The following is a 21,330-nucleotide window of genomic DNA, read 5'->3' as shown; positions in this document are numbered from 1 at the left end:
TTATCTTCTCTACCCCACAATCTGCTTCATGTGGAACTAGTTGTTTAGGCTGAGAGAGGGGGGGGTCCGGAGACAAACAGGATGTCTATAGGTGTTTGGACAGTTACAGCACCGACAGATAGCTTACTTTTATACAGAACAGTGCAATGAGTGGACATTAAGAGGTTAAAGAGTGAACAACAAAATCAGTTTGCATGGTAAAATCTAAGACTTGTCATATCAGGGCAGGTGCTGTATGTTAATTGCTTTATCTCTGTTTTCATGTAGCCCATGTCTGTAATCTTACATGACAATTTTTGGGCAAAGTTGGAAAAGTTTTCAGGAGGTTTAAAGTTATTGTTCAATGTTCATGTGTTTTTCACTTTCCTACCAAGAATTCGATGAGAAGATTGGTACCAGCCTCCTCATCCGCGAGGTATCGAGCCAGAGTCGAGAGACAATTAGCTTAGCTTGCTAATTGTTATATAGCGTAGTTATACCTCCTACTACTTAGTACAATGGTGCGCCTCTCAAAGTCGGAGTTCCTGCTTCACATCCATTTACCCCAACTTCACGAAGAAGCAATTGTCTTCAGTTACACAACAATGAAAGTATGTGGAGGCTGCACTGCTGAGAGTTCAGCTGTGTGTACAAAGAAACATTAGTTTATCATGATCAACCATGTTTTTTTGTTTACGTTTGGCATCGTTTACCTAGAACCCTTGGAGGCAGTGTGCGAAATACCCGGTGGAGTGCCCCCCCCCTACCTAGAGCTTCAGCGTTATGCTGAAGTCTTACACAGACAGTATACAAGATTTAATAGATGCAAGCCAAGGCAACTTACTATTCACACCTTGCACACACTTTACCAAGGCTAATATTGTTAACAATAAGGCCATTCACACAATAACCACACAGCAGACTCGCCTCTCTCGCTTTAACCCGACTCGCACACTCTTACCCGACACACAGACCTTGGCTCTTTCTCTTCTCATTGCCGTCCTAGTATCCAAACAGAGGAAAAACGATGTCCTGCTTTAATCCAGGTTCTCACAATAAAGGATCAAATTTGTCCAAATGGGGTTTCTTTAGGTCTACAAACAGAAGGGAGAACAGGCTCTCTTGGAGCAACCTTTTCGCAGCTCTGGTTGCGTGTCTCATTTACGGCTATACAATCTTTTCTCGCACTCACCATTAATATTTGTGAATGTGAAAGTGATGCAAGATAGAATGCGGTAACTAATTAGTGAGGTTTAGAGGCCAGACAAGATTAAGCGATGGAAATTAAAGAAAAGAGGTAAATGATCATGCTGACATGGTCCGCCAGTGCAGGTAAAGGAAGGCCAAGCTTTTTTCCTTGTCTCTTTTTTTCTATGTGTATGTTTTCCACTGATTCTGTCTCAGGGGAGCCTTTACCCTGCTGATGTCTAAACCATGCGTATATATATGTGTTATCCCTTAGACGTGGCTGTGGGCTGTCCGTTCGGAGGCGAGGAGCGTGGAGGCAGAGTATTGATCTTTAATGGTAACAGAGACGTATTCACGCGAGGCCTGACGCTGAGCCAAGAGCTGAGAGCAGCCGGGACCCCCAGTGGCAGCTTGCCTGGATATGGATTTACTCTGAGAGGGGGCCAAGACCTGGACAACAATCAGTATCCCGGTAAATACTCAACAGATCAATCCTTCTCCACTCAACTCCCTGTGTTATAATCAAAATTCTTTCTCAGACTTGCATTCCTTGACTTTTCCACTTTCCTTCCAGCTCCTCTCATTACAGCCTCCCTCCTCTTCATTCTTGACCTCCACATTTCATGCCCCCCCCCCCAGATGCTCTTCTCCACTACCATCCCCTTGTTTTCCTGTATTGCGTTCCTCCTCTACTCTGGTAAAGTCATCAGTCAGAAGAAGGGGGTACAGGGATGAGTGCCAATGAACTGCTGCATCATCCATTCTTTAGGGATTTACAGAACTAAAGAAGGAGAGAAAGAAAGAAGTATAGTAATACATTCGCCGCATGTTCAGTCTGCCAGACCTCGGCCCATATCCCTAAATCTATGAGCCAAAAAATTAAGCATTCAATCAAATTACATGAAGGAAACTCATTTTACTTACTTTACTGGACACCTTCAACTTCTGACTTTAGAAAAACATTAGAAACCTCATCCAGTAACAATCATAAGAGACCTGAAAGTCATTTTTTTGTGCAAAGCTGTTTATGTACAAGAGTTTTTAGTACAGAAAAACAATCTATTTGAAACAAAGCAGGTCTGTAAAACCAATGTTTTACTACCTAATGTTCTCCCTAATTTAGAGCCACTCTGCTCAGCATTACTTTGGCTTTGTGCTTACACAGATTAGGCTGAAAAGGAGAATGTGTTTAGTTTTACCTATTATTTTCTTTGCCCCCACTCCCTTTCCTTTTCATTCTGCTATAATAACATATTTCTTCATTCCACAAACAGGATATCAAGGGACACACACAGGAGAACACACACGTTCACATGTGTGGCTTGTGATCAGTTTCACTGGCAGCTAGAGAGTGTGTGTTGAGCATGTGCCAGGCTCCAGGTCAAAGCTAGACCCTGTGCAGACCCACCGCAAATCAGAGATCCCGAATTAAAAACATTGTACTGTAAATACACACACAGGGGTTACAGGTTGAAACTTAGGCTGGTGGAGGAGGAAGTGGAGTAGAAACTCATGGGTGGCATAGCTTTCAGCCAACACACACGCACACATCATATAATCACACACACACAAGAACATGCCGCGCTTGTGTCGTCTGTCATTAGAGAGCTGGCTGACGGAAGTGAAACACACACACACACACACACACACACACACACACACACACACACACACACACACACACACATACAGAGTGTCGTTAGCAGGGCAGTAAAGTCACACTGTTCAAAGGAGCCGGAGATGTTTGATCAGTATTATGAGAGGACTGCACATGCGTCTGGGGGGCCTGCTAAAGCTGCCATATGCTCCCATAGAAGTTAAATGTCATTAGTCTACTGCAGGAACAGAGAGAAGGAAGATGGTGATGAAGCTTGTTTTCCAAAAAGGTTATATCATAGTCATTTATGTTTTTATTTGATAGCTTACAGTACGAAAAGAAAGGTGGAACACTTAAGGTCTGCAGCCCAGAATTAAGCTTCATTAAACTACAGGCAACTTTGGTTGACACAGAAGCAGCACTGCGTTGATGTTTGATGCAGCGGAGGCCAATAAGCAGTATGGTTCAAGCTAAAGGCCAGAGTTAAGGTTAGGGTCAGCTGTGTATCGGAAAGGGGTCAGATTGCCTCAGGGTGCATTTGAGGTCCAGCCAAGAGGTCAAAGGTCAAAAACTGACAATGTTTTACCTGTCAATCACACTGACTTGCTAAGAGAGACACAGACACAGAGACATGGCGGGGTTGGTGATTTGGATGTGGTGGTGACGAGGGGTCATTAGGTCGGTAGGTAGGCTCGTGTCTACTCGTATTTTTAGCGGTCATCTTTATTTTCAGCTCATTCTGGATGTGCTTTGTACTTTCATCTTAAAGAAAGTAAAAGATTTGTTATTTTTTTCGTTTTTGGGGGGGGTTTGCACATTTTTTGTTCCCTCAGTATTTTAATCACATACACCACATTTACTTTTAAACAAAACCTACTTTGTTAGTCAATCCTAAGAAAATCCTGTCTGCAGTGTGAAAGATGTGCTTTTCAAGCCAAATATGAAGTGTTGAAAATATATATTATAGTTGGCAAGTTAGCAAATAGCCTTCAAATCCCACACGTGCACCCAAGAATTAAGAAATCCTCCATTTCTCTCTTAAAACCGCCTACTTTCCAACTGAGTGCCATTGACCTTTGGCATTTCATCTTGGAGGCCAGTCCCCTGCAGCTAAACAGGCAGTCATGGCAGGCAGCCAGTGACAGCTTGACAGTCTGTCTAAACTCGGGATGGAGGTTGTGTTTTCACAGCCCAGGACAGACACCAATAGCTAAAGCAGCTCAGTTACAGATGATACCTGCACCGAGACCTGCCATCAATGAGCAGAGTGTATATGAGAGTCTACGTACTGGTGTGTCAGTCCATTTGGGTGTGGGTATGGTTCGGTGTGTCTCTAGACACACACGCCCACACTAACCTCAAATCAACAGTGCGTAAGGAAATGGGATTGACATGAAAAGGAAAGTGGGCCGTTATTTGATTTAGCCCTCGGTGCAGCCATGCACGCACTCACACTCTCACACACACTTAACCCCAAAGGTGCCCTGTCCACAAATCAGTCTCGTGTCATGCAGCGGTTTTGAAAGCTAACAAAAGAGTGAGGATAAGGAGTGCAGACAACCACTGTATTGAAACTATGGCAGGACTGGAGTTGGATTTCCTGGTTACACAACTCCAACAGAGGGATGGACAGAGGAATTTGGACTGGGAGTGAGGTGGTCCCTCTCTGCCGCTCCCTCTGCTGAAAACACACCTTGCGTCTGATGGCTTTCACAGATTGCGCTGTAAAGGCCAAGTGCACTCTCCTCTGCAATCCCTTTTCTATCATTCCCCCCTTCCTCCTGCTGCACTCTTTTCCCCCCTTTTCCGTACCTCTCCGGCTGCCCCACAAAACCCACATCTTGAGGTCCTTTCTTGTTGCAGGCTTTTCGATACAGCACACACACACACACACACGCACACAGAGCCACATACTCACATAGCGACATAGCACACTCCAGGGGAAGAGGGACAGGGCCTAAATGTTTAATGTTGTGGTTTCAGGGGGACTCAGTGACTGCAGCCAAAGGCAGAAACAGATGTGCTTCTCTCAGATTCAATTAGTCCCTTTCTTCTTAAATACGCAGGAGAGGAAAGGCACAGCAAATGACAAGCAAATTCTACAAGAGAACACTTCCACCAGCTTAGTTCAATCCTGCATGTAGCAGGTTACCACAGATAGTTACTTCTAGTTAGTAATGCTTAGCAATGCTTCTTAAATGTGAGTATTTAGTGTTGCTCATAGTTTTATGTCATTGTAAACTCAATAAATTCTAGTTTTTAGATCATTTTCATGGCATTTTTTACTTTTTTTCTCTCATTTCATAGGCCAAACAATTAATAAAGTAATCATAAAAATTAATAACAGATTCATTAATGAAAATAATAATTAGCTGCAACCCAATTTGCTTTTTACTGAACGGCATGAGGTTATTCTGTCTTTCTTAGGATCACACAACTTAGTTTTGCTGCATCTGGCTGCGATGGCTTGTATCCATTAAGTGCCTCTCCTCAGTTTCACATTGTTTTAATCAGCACTTATATGTGTGCATATCTGTGTGTGTGTGTGTGTGTGTGCATATCTGTGTGTGTGTGTGTGTGTGTGTGTGTGTGTGTGGCTTTCATTGGTATGTGTCCCCTAACCGCAGCCATTAAACACCAGGCTCTATTTTAAACTCATGAGAGCCAATTAAAAGTGTGTTCATCACAAAACCCATGAAAACAAATAAAAATCACATATAGATGAGATCTGTTGCTGCTTACAATTAGGAGCTGTTGAGAAATGTTGCGTCGTGAAATGTGATTGGAGCGATGTGAACTTTCTAATGGCACTGGAATGCAGCACGGGGTCCCTGTCTCGCAGCAGATACACGCACACACACATTCATACAAACATACATGCATGATGAACTCTCAAACAGATAAACGCATGTTGTGTATTTAGTATTTAGGAATTTAGTCTGAGCTGGTTCATGTGTGAAAGTAAAAGCAGAGTGATTTCAGACAAAATGTCAAGGCAATATTACTGTGTGTGTGTGTGTGTATTAAACATGAGAAGCCTGTGTTTGATGAAGATTACTGGAGACCTTGAAATCAGTCCCATCTGTGGCTTTCTTTGAAGCTCTCTATTCCATCCCATCTCTCTCTCTCTCTCTCTCTCTCTCTCTCTCTCTCTCTGTGCAGATCTGATCGTGGGGGCGTTCGGGGCAGGCGAGGTGTCGCTGTACAGGTAAGAATGAACAAGGCGTTCTGTCTCATTCTAAAATGCTTCTCAGTGTAGCTTCACGTTTTTGCTTTTCCTGGAAGTCTGTGAGACTTTTAAATGTCTCTTGTGTCAGATTGTGTTACAGTATGTGTGTGTGTGTGTGTTTCGTGTGCAGGTCTCGAGCTGTGGTGTCCGTGGAAGCTGCATTGATTTTGACTCCCAGAATCCTAAACCCCGATGACCGACAGTGTCACCTGCCTCAAACAGATATCATGGTTACCTGGTAAGAAGGGCATGCTTAGGTCGATTTTAATCTTAACAACACTTTTGCAAGATTTACTAAAAAGCTAAATAGATATTTATGTCAACGAACAAAAACTTGTAGAAGACGTAAATGTACATAAATGACACATGATGACTTTGGAGTACCACTGACAATTTAACAAACGAAAAGTTTTCCCAAAGAATTTATAATAGATTTTTTCTTCGTAATGTTCCTCTAGCTCTTCGTAATTGTTTCCAGATGTGTGGACTATCCTCCACTGCCGGTCGGCATTGCATCGTCGGGCAAAATGCGTCCACCAATGCCACACTCAAAGTAAAGCTAAAATGAAAAGTGAAATCTTTGAGCACACTTATTTAGTAGATTTACTAGTGTTAACACTCCAGATATTCTTAGTCTAATTTGTTTGCAGTTTTTGGAGACAGACCTTGTGTGTGTGTGTGTGTGTGTGTGTGTGTGTGTGTGTGTGTGTGTGTGTGTGTGTGTGTGCATGCAGGTGAATTAAAGCTAAAGGGATAAAAGTCATAAGAACTAATGAGGCCCACTTCTGCACTGAACCTCAGAGATGGACCACAAATCATATTGCTTATACTGTATCATAAAATGGTATGCAGTATAAAGTATACGCATTGACAAATCACACACACACACCGACAGATGTGAAGAATATTTCCCTGCCGTGCTCTAGAGGTCGACCATCAGCCAAGGTCTGTTTGTCTGTGTGTCTAATGCAATGATTTAGAAGTACACTGAAAAAGCGCACTCATATAACCTGGAAAATAAAGATTCATGAGACCCTGCTATTAATTTACAACAGCATAATTCTATTTTGATTATGTTATTGTTTCTGTGGGTAGCAGGCTGGCTTTGAACAGTCTGGGGGTGTGTTTAGTTGAGGGGAACGAGTCGAAAGGTTCCTGCTGCTTCGCCACAGTCTAGTGTTGGTCCAAAGTTATTGGGGCTGGAACCGCTGTCTGACTATTTGGACGGGAAAAGTGTGTTCGGCTAGTTTAACATCATAGTGTGTGTGTGTGTGTGTGTGTGTGTGTGTGTGTGTGTGTGTGTGTGTGTGTGTGTGAGTCTTGGCAGCAGGTGAAAAAGGAACAGGGTTTGGATCGGATTGACATAGAGCACTAAACTGTGGAATTCTGTCAAAACATAACTCAGCTTATTTAAATAAACCGCCATAAAGGTTTGGTCGGAGGTATGGAATCGGATAGGACTCGTAGGAGACAGACACACACATGCAGAGAGTCGAACAGCAGCTCGTAGAATTGAGGGATTTCTGCGGTTCTGAGATTTTTCTGACATTTTAGTTGTTTCCCTGTGGTGAGAGCTGGAGAGACGCATGGTTGTAGGTTAGCTCCAGTTTACGGCGCTGATTTATTACCATTACATTGAGTCACAGGGTAAAGCATCAAATTGTTCTAAAAAAGAACTACTCAGCAATCTTTGAAAACCCAGAGGGTCGTTTAACAACACTGAACGCTGTTCTGAAGGTATTTCCAAAATTCTCCAAGACACTTCAAAACATCTAAAATTAAAGTAACATTTTGGGACATTTTAAGCCTTTATTATAGACTGTAGAGTCACGTTGCATGATCTAAAAAAAATGTAAAAGTAATATTGGTATTTATTTATTTATATGTTGTATACAGTATTCTCATACAAACTAACAAATGTTGCAAAGTTGCAATAATCATTCTTATGAAATATATATACATATCCATCCATCCATCCATTAACTTCCACTTATCCGGGGCCGGGTATTATCGAATTATTATCGATCTATCTATAATGTAATTTGCTCTGTGTCTGGAATGGAATTGTGATACATGAGAGGATCAAACTGGGGCTAGATGGATGAAGGAGTGGTGGAAAAGGAGGGGCAGCTACTTAATGACCAGTCTTGGATTGAACGCCCCTTCTTACTCATTAAGCGGACCCGGGGAAGTCGGGGAAGGGATTTATGCGTTCCTATTTGCAGGGAGGGCCGTCTAGAAGTGTGTAGGGTGGTGGAGCACAGATGCATTTAGGGGGAAATTACATACAGTAATGACTAACCAAGCAGCAGAGCTGTTGTCAGTAAAATGGGGGTCATTTCCGCACTGCATACGCTTAGGTTTGACACACAGTGCTTATTAGAGTCACACACCCAAAATCACAAAACACACACATGCTTACATGCAACACATATTAAACACGCATGAAACCTCCTGCAGAGGTCAACATGACATAGGGGAGTCGTTCTTTAAATAGAAACCTCTATTTTATCACACATAACATGAACTCACATCTGCATCCCACACCATCACTATCAGGAAAACTAGCTCATCATTATTGTGTCATCTAATGGGGATCCTAATTATTAACAAACACACAAGCATCCACCAGCCAACATCTGCTTTTCGGATGTTAGAGTTTGTGGACTGAAACCAAATAAACATTATTCACATGAAGTCATTTAGCTCGTGCCTCATATTGCTTAGTCTTTAGAATCAGGAGCATTGCGTCTGTAAGCTTCCTCCGATTAGTCCATATTAACAGTGCAGAGCTCCCTGTGTGGGAGTCACTTTCCTGTTCTTGATTAGAGAGGTGATAACACACACACACACACACACACATACATTCTTACACATACGTTAATACACACTAAAATAGAGGAAATGCAGAAATGTTTCCCAGTCTCCCATGTCTGTGTGTCTAATTGAGGGGCTCACAGGGCCCTCAGCGGTATTTCCCACTGCCTCCTGGAGCACAGGAAGGAATTAATGCCTTGCTTAAGGGCAGTGTATACAGTATTTAGTTATATAGTTCGTTTTTTTATGATTTTGTCATGCATAGAAATAAGAGGAGTGTGGTTGAAACATTTTTGCAATGAATGAATAGTGTGTGCAGTCACGGTTTCTTCTGAATAAGTCACTGTTGTGACAGGCACCTCATTTTTGGTGTGCATAAACCGCACAACTCATGCTGAAATAGTGTCGGCTGCAAATATGACCAGCCTGTCTTGGCGTTCAAGGAACCACAAATGAATATAAACTACGTTCAGAATGCAATGCATACATTTTTGAATAATGCTAAAGCCTAAAGTAAATGGTATTCACATCATGTTTCCAGACCTCCATTTCTACAGCTAAATGACTAAAACAGCATACTGTAATTCTGACCTTCATGACAAATCCCAGTAAAGACACATTAAAGACTCCTTAATGCCTTATTTTCTAAGCTTTTGAGAAAGAATAACTAACTATAAAACATCCAAATTAAGCTATTCTTTGAAAAACTTCTTGCTAGTACTTACTTACTAGCAACATTTGACATAGAGCGGCCACCCTTAAACTTGCATGGCTTACAGTTCCCACAGGTATAATATCCTGTATTATGGTATCATGAGTGGGTAAATATTTCAGAATTAGAGGTCTCAATAGGAATTGGACTCTAAATGTTGACACCCTTGCTTTTTGTTCACTTTGTCAGTGTGGATGTAGGTCAATAGACAGATATGTGTTGATGTTCCTCACACAATCACCACAGTCTTCTCTCTCTCACTTGTGTAACTCTGTATCTTCTGATATTCTGTTCATCCAGTCTAAAGGTGGACGTGTGTGCAGCAGTGAGTGGAGTGGGGATCCCCAGCGCTGTAGGTAAGAGTGGAAAACAAAGGCAAGAGGGGGGGTGGAAACAAGAATAGGGTAGAAAGAAACAGGCAATGGAGGTTTAAAGAACATTGTTTCCACTGTCTAATGATGCTCTGTAGAGTAAAACGCCTACAAATGGCTCCTTACTTTGTGACTAAAGGAAAGTCATGTGCACATGTAAAGGGATTGGAACAGTTAAGGAGTGTCTAATTGGCTGGATCGTCTTATTCACTGTCACTGTCACTACACTCAGGCTTTCCTCTTAACTCAACTCCATCCATCTCCATCTCTGTATCATTACTTTCTGTCCAGACCTGAGAGCAGAGCTGCAGCTGGATTGGTTGAAAGGCACCAGAGGCGGAGTCAAGAGAGTTTTGTTCCTGGACACCCAGCAGCCTCATCGCACAGGACTTCTAAAATTGGGACACGACAGCCCACATGCATGTCTGAGCTACACCATTTACCTGAGAGTGAGCAAATCACACACATATACAAACACAAATTGATGAGCTTTTGCACAATGTTATGTCTCTTACATCAGCTGTCCAACTGCTCTGATACTATTTAAACCAAACAAAGTTGACTTACTGCACATTTCTAACCTCTTTCTGTTACCTTCTCAGGAGGAGGAGGATTTCAGGGACAAATTGACCCCAATCTCACTGGCTCTGAACTACAGCTTGGCTCCACCCACTCATGGCCAAAACCTCCCACCCGTCCTCAACCAATACAGCAGCACCTTCCTTCAAGAGCATGTGAGTATATATACAGTATAAACATTATCAGTTTATAGTAAAATATTTTCATCCTGTCTTTCTGAGGTTTCTTCTTTTTCTTCTTTTGGGGGAGTTTTCCTTAATAACCCAAATCTATGGTCTAAGAATAGAAGGTGTGATAGATTGTAATGAAGCAAAATATGTGATATTGGGCTGAATAAATGAAACGTCCTTGACTTGACTAGACTGAGCCCAAGTCTGAGCACATAATGCCAAATATGAGACTCAAATCTAACCTGATGTCATATTTCAGTCACTCGTTCCTTGATGAAAAATGAAAGAAATGATCGGCTTAACCTGTTAATATCAAGCTCAACTTTGCCTTTTCACAGGATAGATCAGATGATGGATAGATCATTGCTGGACTCAGACCTTCTTGCCAAGTGAAACTTAGCTATGGACCTACTTCAAACTATTTATTTGTCAAACAAGCAAGCCTGATTAAGAATATGTGAAACACTTTGCATGCTCTTCACTTGCAGAAAGTGAAAAAAAAGTGTAAAAAAACCATAGAAAGGGAAAGAGAAGGAGAGTTGTTTTTTCATCATTATATTTTTAAAATAACCAAACCCAACCCCAGCCGATGTTGGATGCGAACCAAACCCACAAAAATACTCTTTTGTCCAGGGACCATGTTATGAGTCTATACGTCTGTATGTATACAGCACCTGCATCCCACTTACGAGTATTTCTATTATTGGCTTCATGATGATGTCCAGTGTACCGCTACAATTTCCTCAATCCCCCTCTCTGTGCCCCTCTTCCTCTCAGGCCTACATTCTCCTGGACTGCGGTGACGACAATATTTGTATCCCCGACCTCCAGCTCTCTGCCAGCATGTAAGACTGACATGGCCACGCCCCTCTGACCTCAACCTGTAAACACTCAACACTTAACACGGCCAAACGCAGACACACAGAAATACATGCACACAGCGAAACTAAAGAAAGAAAGTCTGTTATTCCTCTCACAATGAGAAAAGTTTACACTGAAGCTGCTCACATTATAATTCCATTTACCGTGTGTGTGTGAAGGTGTTTGTGTGCCGACGTGTATGTGAATTAGCCTTTACTCTCTATAGTGTTTCCAGCTGTACGGTATCTCCATGGCAGCGTTATACAAACATCCTGTCACCTTCTCCTGACACACACACACACACACACACACGCACACACTATTGTTGGGGTCAGGGGTATTGCATTCCATGCAGTAGAAGAGATTGCACATGAAGTTGGAGATTCTTTTATGTAACTGCAGCAAAGTGCTTTATTTTCTGTGTCCTCTACATGACTGAACATATTTATTTTCTCTTTGCACTGTTCTCTCTCTTTTTTTTCTTTAAATAAAACACACACACACAGGGACCGCTCAGAGCTGGTTATTGGAGACGACAATCTGGTAACGTTGACCATCACTGCGGTGAACCGAGGAGAGGGAGCCTACGAGACAGAACTCCACACACTGATACCACCAGAGGCTGACTATATTGGAGTAGAGCGCAGGGTGGAGGTAACTAAACACACACTTACACACACACACATTTGTCTGAAATCAGGTTTTTTTTATGTTTGGGGGGGGGGGGGTCAGTAGGGTGGATACTGAAAATGTATATACAGATCGAGGCAGTGCCAGTGTGACATATGTGCTAAGTTATCATACAAAATTAGGAAGTGAGCTATTTGAAGCAGCCGTGACAGTATGACATCACATCCTGTTGTGTGTTTGTTTGGAGAGATTAAAGCAAGGCAGGCTATGCTTCACTGGCAACAGCCCAAAAGCCCCTTTTATGATTTACAAGCTGCATTAGTGACCACGGAAATTGATAGGGTCAGCTGTGTGTGTGTGTGTGTGTGTGTGTGTGTGTGTGTTTGCACGCGTGTGTGCGCTAATGAGTGTGTAATGGGGCTGTTTGATTGATGAGGTTGTTACTGTCAGAGCATTCATCACTCTTCCTCTCCTGCTTCCCCCGTCCCATTACTCCTCTTTTTCCCTCCCTCGCTCCCTTCCCCCTTTGATGGTGTTACACGTCCCTTCATTGTTCTTTTCTTTCCTCCTCTTGACTCTCAATGCTCCCTATTTGTCGGTTTCATTCAATTTTGCTTCCTCATCTCACTCGCTGTACTCGTCTTTTTCTCTCTCCTCGCTTCTTTTTCCTCTCTAGTCCTTATCTCAGCTGAACTGCGAGTACAAGATGGTCAATGAGTCCAGAGTGGTGGTGTGTGACCTCGGGAACCCGATGGTGGCTGGGACAGAGGTACGTTTTTACACAAAAAAGCACAAACACACACACACACCTTTTCATTAAAACATCCATTTCCATGAAAAAATACTACGACTGTTACTCCTCAGGTTTAATTCAAACTGATTGATGGTCTCCAATGATTACTGATCATCACCTTGACCCTCATTCCACACACTTTGACTCCCTTGACTATGCTTCACACTCAATGTGTGTGTGTGTGTGTGTGTGTGTGTGTGTGTGTGTGTGTGTGTGTGTGTGTGCATAAGTGTGTGTGTAGTGTTTAATAATAATCCATTTAGCTCCAGGATGGATGACACATGCAGGAAGTCAAGGCTTTGTAAAATAAAGAGTGGTCCTTTCCTACATGAAATTCTACCATGTGCACCACAAAGCATGTCACATGTGGTTCAGTGTGCGTATTACTGTGAGTGTTGGGTTTTTCTAAAGGTGTCAAGGCCGTCACAGAGGTGTGTTTGGGCTCTGGAGGTGACACACAGGATACTAATAAATCAATTATGTGGTCATGTTTCACTGTTGGTGGAGGAGAGCACAACAAGGCATGTGCGTGTGTGTGTATGTGAGCGCGCGTGAGTAAGTGTAAGTGTTTGTGTGCCGTCCAGATGTTTCCCATATTTACCTCTCCCCTTGCCCCATTGGACGTTCAGGAATCCCTGAACTTATACAGAACATACTTCCGTATACCCCATACTGTGGTTATATCTTGCAAGTTCTCATCACTGGAGTTCATTCGTTGTGCCACATGACACAGCTGTGGTGCCTCACTGAGCAGGGTCGGTGTAGGAGGTACATGGCTGATAGAAAGCTGGTTTTGGCTTCAGTATTTATGCACGCTTGTCTGTATCTCTTATGCTTTTCCGTTTCTTTTTGCCTTCATTTTAGTGTGTTCCCAATCTAAAATGTTTTCAGTACCAAACAACCACTGTAGGTGGCTGGTAAAAAGTTTGTAAGTTTTCACCCTTTTTTTTAGCGACGGTGGTTAAATTCTTATTTGTTCAAGTAGATGCCAATTGTTACACTTTTGTATGGCTGACAAAAAGCATCATGAAAGCTAGTGCTGCAGCATAAACCACTTCTCTCAATATTGTTACAAAAAATCATCGTTTTGCCGAAATGTGGCTCAACACATTGCTTGTGGCAACGCTTTGTAGTTTTAAGGAGTTCAATAACCCAACACAGAAGCAGTGTATTTAGCCAAGTTATGGAAAAATCATGATTATTTGGAATAAAAATACAACAGACAATCTGACAACATTGCAAGAGTGCTTCGAGATAGTTTCTTTGGATGTTTAGATATTTTTTCTCCACCGTGAAATTGTACAATCCATTGTAACCAACATAAATTCAAGCTGACCACAGCTAGTCGGCTCTCTAAGGACAAAACAACACACTTCTAACAGCCACCTTTCAGGCTGGGGTGTGATGCTTGAAAGACACATTTTAAGAGACTAAGTTGACCTCTTCAGACTGTTTTCCTCCTGGAGTATCATCATAGCTAATAGTGACGTCGTCTCTCTGAACGACTTATACTCATTTGGTGTCTCTTTAGATCTTTCCTGCCTGACTTTGTTGTCCCCCCCCCCACATGCCTGCCTCCTGAAGTGTTAGTGCGAGTCTGCATGCTGTCATTTCCGTCTCTGGACCATTTGATCTGCTGTTCAGTACAGCTCACACACACGTGTACATGCGCGCTGTCACACGGCAAAAAGCACGTACACACACACACACACACACACACACTGTCGTTTTACAGTTGATGATGAACTTAGTCCTCCACGTGTTTTGAGTTAGCCTGGAGGAACACGATTTAAACGGTGGAGAGACAAGAAACTTAAATGTAGCTTTTAAGTGTGTAGTCTGGATTTTCTCCGATTTTGGAATTCTTCTGTTGTCTACACATGTGCGCGCACACCGACACACACACACACACACACAGACCCAATGTAACAACAGAGGGGGTTGTAGTAAACAGGGATTTTAGCGGCTATTACTGGTCACTTTTTGTGGCCTTTGATGTACAGATGCATCGTAATTCTGTCTTTCTTTCCTCTCAGTCATTTCTCTGTCCTCCTCTTTCTCCGGTCTCATGGTTTTTATACATTCTCTCTTTTTACCTTTTCTCCACACTCTTGCCCAGCTGTCTGTTGGTTTGAGGTTTTCTGTCCAAAGGCTGGAAGATGCAGGACCAAAGATCAGCTTTGAGCTACAGATACACAGGTGACACGCCCACCAACTCTCACGCATACCCCCCCCCCCCCCCCCCCCCCCCCCCTCCAACATCACACACACACACACAAAGAGCTGTTTGTCTTTCTTCTGAGCCATGTAAATAAGTTCTGTGTCTGTCCTAAACTCGTCACTGTGGTTTGATGAAACTAACCGCAGAGACAGAAGTAGACGGATGGCCCAGAGGAACTCCAGAGAGAAGACAAGCTCTACACAACATGTCCACAGTTTGCTTCATTGTATTGATTTCCAGACATCACATCACTAGACACAGACGGTTAAATGTTAGCCAAGCCCACTACCAGGGAGATTCTTCTTGGAGTCAGCTGAACATAAAAATACAGCTTTAATATGAGCTTTTGTTATTTACATACATTTTGTATTATAGCCTTCTGTGAAATGTGCACAAATTGAAATGGAATGTAGGTCATAGTCAGCGTGATATGTGTTTTGTTTTCGATTTTATTTAAACTCCTTGTGAATCTTTCCACAGCTCCAACAAAGACAACTCCGACAGCAACCCAGTCAGTTTGAATCTGTCCATCATTGCCAAAGCTCAACTTGATTTACGTGGGTGAGTCAAGCATCTTCGCATGTGAGAGCGTGGCGTCTTCTCCGAGACATCGTGACAACCTTCATTGTTGCCGTGTCTGTTTCACAAGGATACACTTGATCTGGTTTCAGTCTAAACTTTTCGGTGTTACGGCCCCTTTTATAATGTTTGCTATTTGCCGAGCATGTTTACATACAGATGGAGAACAGCATGAAAACACATTTCTAGAAATAAATTGGAACTAATCACGTTCACATGGGATGCTTGTGAGCCTTTGACATGTTCATGGATGTCCATATGGCCACTTATGCACACACACACACGCACACTTCAAAGCTTGGAGTCTTCCGTGGCTTTGTTTGGGTGTGGTCAGCTGCACATACTAACAGTGGAGGACCAGGGATGAGATGCGACATATGAGTTCCTGTGTTTGTATTGTGAAAGTGTCCTGCCTCCGCTGTGTCCATTGAGCACTAAATCACAATTGTGAATTTGAAAATTAACCAAATTAAGGTAACATAGTTGGGTTTGTCACGGGACGTGACTCTTTGCTAAGCTAGCTCGATTGCTGCCCATCTAGCTTGCAAACATTACGTCACCATTTGGGGGTGTAAACTATTTTGCCCACTTAGGTCAGACTACTTTTAAACTTCAGAATGATATCAAATGGGGCAGAATCGGCTTTGCAGCAGTTAGATTTGTATTTATTAGTTTGCTGACAGTAACATAATTGTGTTAATCTAACTATATGTTTTAACATTGAGGTCATGTAGTGATGGTGTTGTACTGGCCTGTAATATATTCAGAGGTATTTCTAACATCTTGCCCCCTCATGTACAGTAAGAAAATGCCAAGGACAAAAAATGTGAAACACCCCATAATGTAGTGAGTACAATGCCACCTCTAACTATGACCTCAATTATAAACTTACAGTAGCTGGTAAAGGACAAGTTCAGAAGTCTATCTTATATATTTACTATTGTGTTATTGGTCTCTGTAGACATTCCTCTTCCACAAACTAGACGTGACCCATCCTAGTGCAAACCCGCTGTAAGAAATTGGGGCCAAAATCCAGTCTTTTTATGTCTCATGCAAAACATGTATTCCAGATTTCAACTGGATCTAATATAAGACTTCAGTCCTCTGAGTTACCAAATAAAGGTCTGTTCCAAAGCTATTGTGCTTTTGGAACCAAATGTGCACTGTGTGCTTGATTGCTGATGGTGCAGGGAGACAACCTACATGGGACAACCAGACTGCAACCCTCTGCCACTGCTCGGAAAAAAATACTCTGTTGACAGCGACCAATAACACTGTCGGCATTCATATGGTTTGCGAGTATTTTATTTAGCCTTTCAGTGTGTATATGCATCAGTGTCACTGATCTGTTTCTCCTCTCTTCAGGGTGTCTCATCCCTCTCAGGTGGTGCTGCCATTCCCACGCTGGGAACCCAAAGAGAAGCCTGTCAAAGAGGACGACGTGGGACCGCAAGTTACACACATCTATGAGGTAAAAGCACGTCCTAGATCCAAGCACAGCCGTACAGCTAATTTCCATGTGTAGAGGAAGGTAGAGGTGTATTCAGAGATGACAAGAGGAAGAAGTCGAAGGCTGGGTTGTTTTGTTTTTGTTGTTGCTGGTAAGAAAGCAGGTCACCGTCGCAGACTGTTTAGATGAAAAGAGCAGAAAAATAGGTGTGGGAAGTTGTAAATTAGGCTACAGCAGGAAGTGAAGTAGGTTAAGGTGAAGTAGACAGCAACACACACACACACACAGTAAAACCAGTAGCTCTATAAAGAATTGGGCTCTGGCTGATCAAAGGTCTCCAGCTCAGGACTAATTACTGCTGTGAAGGAGGGAAAAACAGAGGAAGAGGGAGCAAGGCGAGTAAGAAGAAGATGGAGGAAGGAAGGCAAAGAAGATTTTTCTTTGACTGGACAAAGTGTAATGAGTAATCATCTCTGAGGTGAAAAACAAGGTCAAACAGAGGTAGAAATGGATAGAAGGAGGGAGGATGGCAGACAGACTGGCGACAGTTTACAATAGGGGTGTGTGTGCATGTGTGCGTCTGTGCACCATACATGTGATTTCTTTTTGTTTTAAAGGGACGGCTGCTTCATTGAATTGGAGTGCAGCCGTGTCTGGCTTGTCCTGCAGCTGATAATGATTTTCAATTTGTGGTACTTTTCCCAGTTGGCAGCTGCTTATAGTTAGAGAGGACAGAGTTTTTTTTTCTCTTGCAGAATTCCTGCCCTGCAGCACCAGGATCATGTCCTGTTTGGTTGACTTGCTTCAGTGTTAATGACTGTGCGTGCGTGTGTGTGTGTGTGTGTGTGTGTCTGTGTGTGGAGAGAAAGGGAGAGAGACAGAACGAATACAGGTTGGGGTAAAACATGAGGATTTTTATAATTGATGGTTCATTTAAGCTCATAATTGATTCATCCTAATTTGGATGTGGAATGATGAGCCAGGTGATCCCTATGGACTAAAGGCTGCATTACTATTATCTTCACTAAAACACAGGTGGCCTGTGTCATCATCCCACAGTTATGATAACCTAATTATAGCCTCAGTCACTTGATACCTATTAATAAGACAGAAGAGAGCACAATTCTGACGTTATGTCCTTTTTCTGTCTCCAGCTACATAACTTTGGTCCCAGCAGTATTCGGGAAGCTGAGCTCCAGGTCGGCTGGCCTTCCCGTTTCCGTGACGAGAACCTGCTGTATGCCATGGAGATTCAGACTGACGGACCAATAAGCTGCCGGACGAACACCAGCCTCAACCCACTTGGCCTTCAGGTAATAAAACACCAATATATTATGAACATATACACGCTTATGCATGCAGACACATTTTCGAAAACTCATTTCAATACACAAATATATAATTATGAACATATTGCCTGCAGTGGAAATAAATGTGTCATGGTATGTCTAACCACTCTTGAATTCTGTCCAACCACCGGACAAAATGCAATTTCAAACTTTTATTTGTCATATTGCTAGCGGCTCATTCATCCATCCATTTTTCCATAGCTTATACCTGCTTATTTAAAACATAATTGTACCCGTAGTTCGGCTGCTCTCCATGGTCTTTGCCAGTTGGCTCAAAGCGATGGGGGATGGAGTATTATGCTTATTAGCAGAAATTAGAGATGAATATCTATGATATCATCTGTAGAGTAATTCAAAAAGAAAACATGCAGTGATTTCAAAAAGTATGTAATTATGTCAGAAAGTGAAGCGCTACAAGCTGTAACCATATATGAAAACAAAATGAGCCGTATTCACAGAGTGGGGTTAAAGGTCAGACATTTGTTTTTTTCTTCTCCTGCTTTCTTCCTGATTTGGTCCTTTTCAATTTGCCATCATCTTCCAATCACCGTCTATCCCTGTGAAGACTAGACTGATTGATTCACACTGACAGTGAGGAGTGTTATTTCAAAAGTGTACATGCATGGAGCTTCATATCTTCTCCAGACTCCTTCCACTGAACAGATGCCTCTTCAAAAGTATTGATCAATCAATTGAACAATCAGTCAGCTATCGGAAAATGTATTGATAACTATTTTGATAATTGCTGAACACAACCATATGGTGTATTATGTGATAAAAGTTATATTATACTATGCCATTAAAAAGTCATAGCATAGTATGTTGTGAAAAGTCAAAGTATAGTATGTCAACAAAATGTATATTATGTTGTGTCATTTCAAGTGCTAATATGGTTTGTTATATAGTAAATCATAAAAAGTCATAGAATATAGTGAGTCAAACAATACATTGTATAGTAAGTCATAAAAAGAGTAAAGTATAGAAAGTTGTAAAAAAAAAAAAGGTCATAGTAAGTAGTGTAATATTGTAATAGTGTAATAGTAACTAAGTCATAAAAAGTGATAATATAGTATGTAAAATAAACATAATAGTAAGTCATAAAAATATATAGTATGGTCATTTATAAAGTCATAGGAGAGTATGTCACAGTCAAAGTATGTCATAAAAAAGAAAAACTATAGTATTTTATAAGATAAATTCATAGTACACTATGTCAAATAAGTCATAGAAAAGCCCTATTATAGTAGGTCAAAAAGTCTTATTGTATGTCAAAAAAAGGTCATAGTATACTATAAAGTCATAGTATAGTATATTTCATTTTTTAAATATCACAGATATTGTTCATGCCAGTGTATCGCAAGAGCCACAATTAGTAGAGGAATAACCAGTCTATTGTTATGTGCGACACATCTTGTTGGACTTTTGAAATATTTTTTCTTTCACAGGCTGCTGTTATTATGCTGTTATTATTATCTATTATCTATATGTTATCTGTGAGCTGTGACTCATGTCCCTCTGTCTTGTTGAGTGTCTGCTGTCAGCTTCACTGTATGAGCTGCAATCAGGAAAAACATCTCTACAGTCCTTCTTTTAATAAAACACCTTTTGATCAGATCGCTAAATGTCACATGTTTCCACAGCTGGTGATTTTGTGGTTATTACCTCTCTTCAAATATCTTTCAAATCTTAGTTTGCACGCATTCTTTGTCTTCAGGTCATCGTCTGTCTATCCTGCATCAGAGCCCATGTGCAACACAGACCACACTAAACCACCAATATGTGATAATCTGTGTATTCTAACTAATAAATGTCCTTTAAAAGGCACAAACACATGCTGTAGAAGGTTTGCTAAAAATAATAATAGTGAGCAGGGAAGCAATTAAGCATTTATTTTCCTTTGTTTTTTTGCTTCATCATGTCCCATTGGCAAAAACGATCACCAGCTGAGTTGCTGAAATCCCCAAAATAAAATAGTCAATGTTGATAACTCTCTCGTTTTCTTTCTCAGATTTCCTCTCTCCAGGACACACCTGAATTATTGGGATTCTTGAGGAACACCAGCGCTCCTCCTCATCGCCACAAACGATCCACCTCTGCCGCTGAAAGTTACAGCGGTAAAACCTTGGTGAGCCTCACATACATGTACATTCTCTCAAGAAACTAAAGACATTTTCCATTCGTAATTCCCAAGTGTTTAATGTTGTCTTTGCTTTCCCTGCTCTCCGTGTTTTTCTCCGCAGAATTGCACCAATATCTCTTGTCTGAACATCATATGTATCGTTGGCCGGTTGGATCGTGGTCAGAGCGCGGTGGTGAAGATCCGCTCGAGACTCTGGGCGCACACTTTCCTGCAGGTCAGTGTCTTCGCCTGTCATCTTGAACATTTGTGTTGATTATTTGTTTGGTGCTTTACCTTTTAAAACAGCAGTCGAGGAGGCAATTTCACAATGAGGTCCATTTAGTAGCAGTTCTGGAGCGTTTGATTACATCACATGATCTTCACCAGCAGGCGGAGTCATGAAATTGTAGATGTTCAAATGATCATTGTGTTGAGTACTGAAGGGACATCTCGTTAAAAGCTAAGATTCCAAGTTTAACCCAAACTCCATTAAATGTCTTGCAAAGCAACATAATATTTCAAATATGTGATCGCTCAAATTGCACCTTCAAATAATAATGTTATATTTGTCTTACAGCGGCGTAACGACCCCTACATCCTCAACTCTACTGTGTCCTTCATAGTCACAGCCCTGCCTTACCGCATCCGACCCTCCACCCTGCCTCAGCACACCACCTCGGTAAGAT

At 41.8% G+C, this 21,330-nt stretch overlaps 1 protein-coding gene across 1 annotated transcript in view; it reads left to right on the top strand.

Moving 5' to 3' along the window:
• The window catches only part of itga8 (integrin, alpha 8), a gene marked incomplete at its 5' end in the record, with an annotated part of 36,287 nt that overhangs the window by 13,292 nt on the left and 1,665 nt on the right, over positions 1-21,330 (top strand). Inside the window, 16 exons of the mRNA XM_079164021.1 lie at positions 1,442-1,639; positions 5,927-5,972; positions 6,124-6,231; positions 9,823-9,878; positions 10,185-10,342; positions 10,496-10,627; positions 11,420-11,487; positions 12,010-12,157; positions 12,810-12,902; positions 15,046-15,125; positions 15,628-15,708; positions 17,092-17,197; positions 18,331-18,489; positions 20,534-20,650; positions 20,766-20,879; positions 21,222-21,323. Coding sequence (XP_079020147.1) covers positions 1,442-1,639; positions 5,927-5,972; positions 6,124-6,231; positions 9,823-9,878; positions 10,185-10,342; positions 10,496-10,627; positions 11,420-11,487; positions 12,010-12,157; positions 12,810-12,902; positions 15,046-15,125; positions 15,628-15,708; positions 17,092-17,197; positions 18,331-18,489; positions 20,534-20,650; positions 20,766-20,879; positions 21,222-21,323 — 1,766 coding nt within the window. The remainder of the gene's footprint in view (positions 1-1,441; positions 1,640-5,926; positions 5,973-6,123; positions 6,232-9,822; positions 9,879-10,184; positions 10,343-10,495; positions 10,628-11,419; positions 11,488-12,009; positions 12,158-12,809; positions 12,903-15,045; positions 15,126-15,627; positions 15,709-17,091; positions 17,198-18,330; positions 18,490-20,533; positions 20,651-20,765; positions 20,880-21,221; positions 21,324-21,330) is intronic.

Source organism: Pholis gunnellus, assembly GCF_910591455.1.
Source record: "Pholis gunnellus genome assembly, chromosome: 8".
NCBI classification, from domain to species: Eukaryota; Metazoa; Chordata; class Actinopteri; order Perciformes; family Pholidae; genus Pholis; species Pholis gunnellus.
The sequence above is the reverse complement of the archived record's forward strand: the minus strand, read 5'-3'. Positions and strand labels throughout refer to the sequence as shown.